At 42.1% G+C, this 5,367-nt stretch overlaps 1 protein-coding gene across 2 annotated transcripts; it reads right to left on the reverse strand.

Moving 5' to 3' along the window:
• Positions 1-5,098, reverse strand: LOC144524420 (neuronal acetylcholine receptor subunit alpha-9-II). 2 transcript variants are annotated; one of them, XM_078260672.1, is made up of 6 exons: positions 4,769-5,098; positions 3,945-4,090; positions 2,731-2,888; positions 1,812-1,992; positions 1,139-1,490; positions 1-931 (listed from the first exon to the last, which is right to left on the reverse strand). In XM_078260672.1, the coding sequence occupies exons 1-6, from the start codon at positions 4,815-4,817 to the stop codon at positions 171-173; spliced, it is 1,647 nt and encodes a 548-aa protein (XP_078116798.1). In that variant the 5' UTR covers positions 4,818-5,098; the 3' UTR covers positions 1-170. The 2 variants fall into 2 exon arrangements, with proteins under 2 accessions (XP_078116798.1, XP_078116799.1); XM_078260673.1 differs by having other exon boundaries at positions 2,731-2,885; positions 4,769-5,096.
• Positions 5,099-5,367: the final 269 nt, after the last annotated feature.

Below are 5,367 nucleotides of genomic sequence, written 5' to 3' on the forward strand. Positions count from 1 at the left end.
GCAAAGTAAAATGTTTAATTTCAAATCACTTTAATCTGCAATGTTATTATTAATGATAAAGCAAAAGCTACAAAGTCCATTTTTCAATGTACATGTTTATAAAAAAAACCTAAATAGTTTTATTTAAGCAAAAAGAGTTAATTGAGTTAAATATAAAGAAATCTGTAGCATCATGGTGCATTGCCAATGATGAGGATGCTCATGAGGAAGACCATGATGAAGAAGATCCACATGAAGAATCTGTCCATCACCTTAGCGATCTTCTTCCATTCTGCCCCTTTGGCGCATGTGGCCCTCTGCTCTCGGAAACAGTTGGCAATATATTCTACATTGCGCACCAGCTTGGTGTCCACACCAAGGAAGCCACTGCCGTGGCTGCAGAACACACAGGGGCCAAAGGTAACAGAGGGGCCTTGAGGTGGAGGCTTTTTGTCTTCAGGGCAGCAGGGGACCTGGTCTTCTTTACAGCAGTCACCTGTTGGGATTTTCCCATTAGAGCCTTCATATTTCCCAGGTGCAAAACTGGAGATGTGGCTCCTCTCTTCTCTGGTGATGTGGTGCTGGGCTTTCACTCTGGGATGGTGTTGTGGCTTGGGGGTCTGAGGTCTGGGGTTTTTGCGACCCTGCCAGTCCTGTCGGCTACTGTGGCTCCCTGGTTTACCATTCGCATGAAACTGGGAGTTGAGGTGCTGGTGACAAATGTCATCCTGGAAGAAGTGAGAAGACGATGAAGAGGAGGAGGAGGAGGCAGAGGCACAGTTCTCGCCCACCTCATAAACAAAGAAAATCTTGGACATGTAGTCAATGATGAGGACTTTTGCCCAGTGGGGGACTGGTTTGGCCTCTGGACCACAGAAGTGGATGTTCATAATGAAGATGGTAAGAGATGTGGAGGCCGTGACCATGGTCATAGTGGCAATATAGTACTTCCCTGTGTAACAGGAACAAAAACAACAACAAAAATAGGTACTTATTTGACTTATGTCTTGTGTTGTCTGTCGAGATTTCACTCAGATATAAAACCATACTAGCAGCGTTAAGGCTGTACTTACACAGACGCGATTGCAAGCCACTATAATACTTCTAAAGATGCTGTACATATTGGCTTTAACACAATCCTAAACAAACACACTCTTACCTATAAGGGGCACACTCTCAGATGGAGGCATGCTCTCAGCCACCATCAGCTGGAACACAGTGAGAGCCAGAAGAACGGTCACTCCAAGGGAAACCTTTTCCCCAGAGTCTGCAGGCAGGTAGAAACCCAGAGGAGCCAAGAAGGAGATGAGGAAGCAGGGGAGGAGGAGGTTGAAGATGTAAAAGGAGGAGCGGCGCTGCAGGAGCACTGTATAGGTAATGTCTGGATACGGGTCAGAGCAACAGCCGTACATGATGACGTTCTTGGTGGCCGGCATCCCGTGACACTCCCACTCCACATTTTCCACGAAGTCTGACAGGTCACCACTGTCCATGCCCATAATGATGTCTACCTGGAATTAGGGTAATGGATGAGTTGGTGTTGAGGAGGCACACAATCAGCTCCTCCCACTGACATTTCCCATGAAAAGATACATTTAGCAAATGCATACACATACTTATGTATGAACACAGAAAGAATGGCTCTAAACAATGAATCTCAAGGCAAGAGTATTTGTGTGTCTGATCTCTTTTTCAAGCTGGCCAGTCTCAGTTACCCTAGTGTATCATTTAACCGAGTCAACTGACCTGATAAATTTAGATGACACAGATCATCATCATCCTTGAGGATAAAAAGTGAAAATGGTCGTGCAGGTAAAGGTTTTTCTACAAACCTGGTTGCCATTGTAGGTCCAGGAACCAAAAGTCAGGTTACATTCCTGGCTGTCAAAGGGGAAGTAGGAGACGTCCACTACACAGGAGCTCTTAGTGATGGCAGGAGCATCCCAGGTTAGCTCTCCATTGTAGCGCAGTCTCACGTTGGTGTCCATTGGCCCTGAGAAGTCATCGTCCGCTCTGGAGGAGGAGAAAAAATTGACACAAACGTGTTATTTGGTTAAATGGTGAATATTGTATGCTTTTGAGACTGAGTTACCTGTGTATTAAACACACCTTTACAGTCTAATATGAGCCAATACAAAAGGCTTGCAATATAACCCACAGTAAAAAGTTGATTCTACACACTGTGATCTCTGATCCATTTATTGCAGGGTTTTTGTAATGGACTCCATTAACCCCTAATAAACTAATAATTCATAACATACAGCGTTTGTGCATTGTATATATTATATGATTATGGCTAATTAAATGTAGATTAATTACAAAACTTTAATTACATTATTATGACATAATATCCAAAAGTGGTGTCCTGAACTACAAAACACAACATATAGTTTATGTATAACGGTATGACTTCTGTTTGGCAGTGGCTGTAATCATGTAAAAATGCTTATAAAAAACATTTACCTACATATGCTGCATATTTCTAATAAATGTTTAGGCTGACCTAATTTTAGTTGAATCCTTTACTCTGTTTTAATCTACTTAAATTTGTTTTGACTACTGCACTTACTCTGCAGTCATATAATTTAAGATAATTACTGTAAAAGTATAATGATAATCTTACAATTATTGAGCTTATTAGTGAAGCGCCCTATTACAATGAGGTTTTGATGAAAACTGCAACTGTGTGTGTGTGTGTGTGTGTGCGTGCGTGCGTGCGTGCGTGCATGTGTGTGTGACGTACGGGCGTACTTGTTATAGAGAACGAGGTCTGGCCTCCACACAAGGCTGCTGGGGATGTGGATCACCTCCAGCCCGTCATAGTCCTCTTTATCCCACTTCAGGTAGGCATCATGCCACGTCTGCCTGATCCACAGGTAAGCAATCAGCACCTGGTTCCTCTCATCCTTCTCACATACATACACACACACACACACACACACACACACACACACACACACACACACACACACACACACACACACAATCACACAAATGAGGACACCCACATACCTACATACAAACAATGGATCGATACTAACAGCAGCTAAAAGAAGGATCCTCTTGGTCTCCTTTTCATTTCTCTGTTGCTCATTAACTCTCTATGAGCATTACGAGGGGTTCAGATTATCGCTATAGCTGAAATTCAGACCTGTCTGTCAATATCAGGTGGATGAGCAGAGGTGCTTGCTGACGGGGGTGGGTGGGGGTGGTCTTGGTATCGCTGACAGAGCCTTACTGAAGCAATCCAATGAAAACATAAACGCTTTGCGTAATAGGACACTCCAACACAAACACTTATTCGTTCTCTGGCCATTCACTCCTCACTTCCCAAACATTAGTCAAACTATCAGGCCTACATTAAGTAGGAGAGCTGTGTTCTCTCTCTTTTCAAGCACACACCCCCAAACACATGTGCACAACACAAGTGCTAATTCACTGTGGGCTGACACAGCAATGAACCTGAACAGGAACCTGAGCCAGCTGAGTAACAGTAAGCCTGGCCTGTACAGTAGGAGGTCATTCATAAACATCTGCATCTCCAAACTCATCCTTCGGTGACCACCGTCCTAGTAATGATAAAAATTGTAAAAATGTAATCCAAATTCAACATATTCATGTTTTGGCTCTAGGTTGAGTGTAGCTATGGTGTCATCATCAGGGCTACTACTGTAGGTAGTTTTATTGTAAGCAGGGTGCAGTGTGACTAATTGATTGTCCAAGAAATGTTATGTTGACTTTATTGATTAATACATTGATTATTTATTGATTTTTATGGTGCTGTAATGAGGAATAAGCTCTTAGTAATGGCTGAAATAGTCACGTTAGCCATCAAAATAATATTCAAAAGTCAGAAAATGAAGTTGTTGTTTTTTGATAACTGATATCTTACCATAATATTCAGTACATATAATTAGAACTTAAGAATTTAGATTTGAGGATCTTGCCGATAAGCTAGTACCCACCATGTCTTTGATCTGAGAGAGGGTGATCTGTAAGGTGACATTGAGGGCTCTGTCTGTGTCCTCGACAGGCCGCAGAGCGCTGGAATAATTCTCCATCAAATCATTCAGAAGCTTGTGGGCATAGTGACCCTGAGCCGAGTGAGCCACTGGAGGGGGAAAGATGGGGTCATCAGTCATTCTCAAGTTATTGACAAAAAAGCAGTGCTTTTTAATGTCGTTTTTTTGTACCAATACTGAGATAGAAATGATTCTGTTGTCGGTACTGGCACCACTATGAAGACCATGAAACACTTAAACAGTATTTTCCTTCACATTATTCTAATTGTGTCTTTTAATTCATTTCAAAAACTGTTGCGATTGTTTATTGTTACTCTTCTGAATACCGTCCATGTTTAGGCCATACATCTATGATGACTAAATATTTTTTTATTACGTAAGACTATTATATGAATCATTACTTCGTTTATCTTGGGCAATTTCAGTCCCTCTTAGTGAACCGTAAGGAGAAAGCCCAACAAATTTGGAAAAGTTTGGAAATTTGTTTTAAATGGGGTTTAGGCCTTTACAGTATAATCAAAATATTGGTACATTAGCAAAAAACAAACGTATACACTTCACATAAGGTTTCTTAGATTGTTTGGTAAAATGGTTTTGAAACCCACAAAAAATAAATGTCGACGTCAACTGCTATCACACAGCAGGGGAATCATTTAGAACTGTTAAACCGCATGCGTTCCTTTTTTAACAAGTTAAAGACAGCACACTCTCTTTAATTAACAAAGGCACATAGATCATTTCTCTGCAAGCATGAGCGTCTGACTCACCTTCAGGAAGCAGAATCGCCAGACAGATTATTGGAATCATCGTGGGCATTTATTAACACCTCCAAGAAGAAATAAAAGGTAACTGCGACCAGCAATCTAACGGCCCTTTGGTGTCATCCCCTAACAGGCCTACATGGTGCCCGTTCAACCCCAGTTGAACTCAGTTGCAGATAGCAGGGCACCGTTTCATCTGGTCGTCCTCGCGGTCAGATAGGTTCCTGCTTGGCAGGGGAGGCAGCATGTCTGCTGACTGAGACACGGAATAAAACTCCGGCTATCACATAGCAGCAGAAACAGGATGCCCACGAATCATCGCCTCACCACACACTGGGCTATTCAGCTGTCAATCAAACGCCTGCAGCCAGGTGAGCTGCTGGTCTGCTCCTACAAAATACTGCCAACACCAGCAAGGTATGGAGAAGAAAAGACGGGAAAACCAATCACTCAATACAAACAATCAAGAGGTGTATAATTAATAGTATGGCTAGTTCTTTGGATGTGGACAACACAATGTCATGATTGTTAGTTGTAAAGTAACACATACAATGATGGGACAGATTTTCATCTCTAGCCAACTTGGTATACTTTCTGCAAGTTCT

This window comes from Sander vitreus, chromosome 10 (genome assembly GCF_031162955.1).
Source record: "Sander vitreus isolate 19-12246 chromosome 10, sanVit1, whole genome shotgun sequence".
Classification (NCBI taxonomy): domain Eukaryota; kingdom Metazoa; phylum Chordata; class Actinopteri; order Perciformes; family Percidae; genus Sander; species Sander vitreus.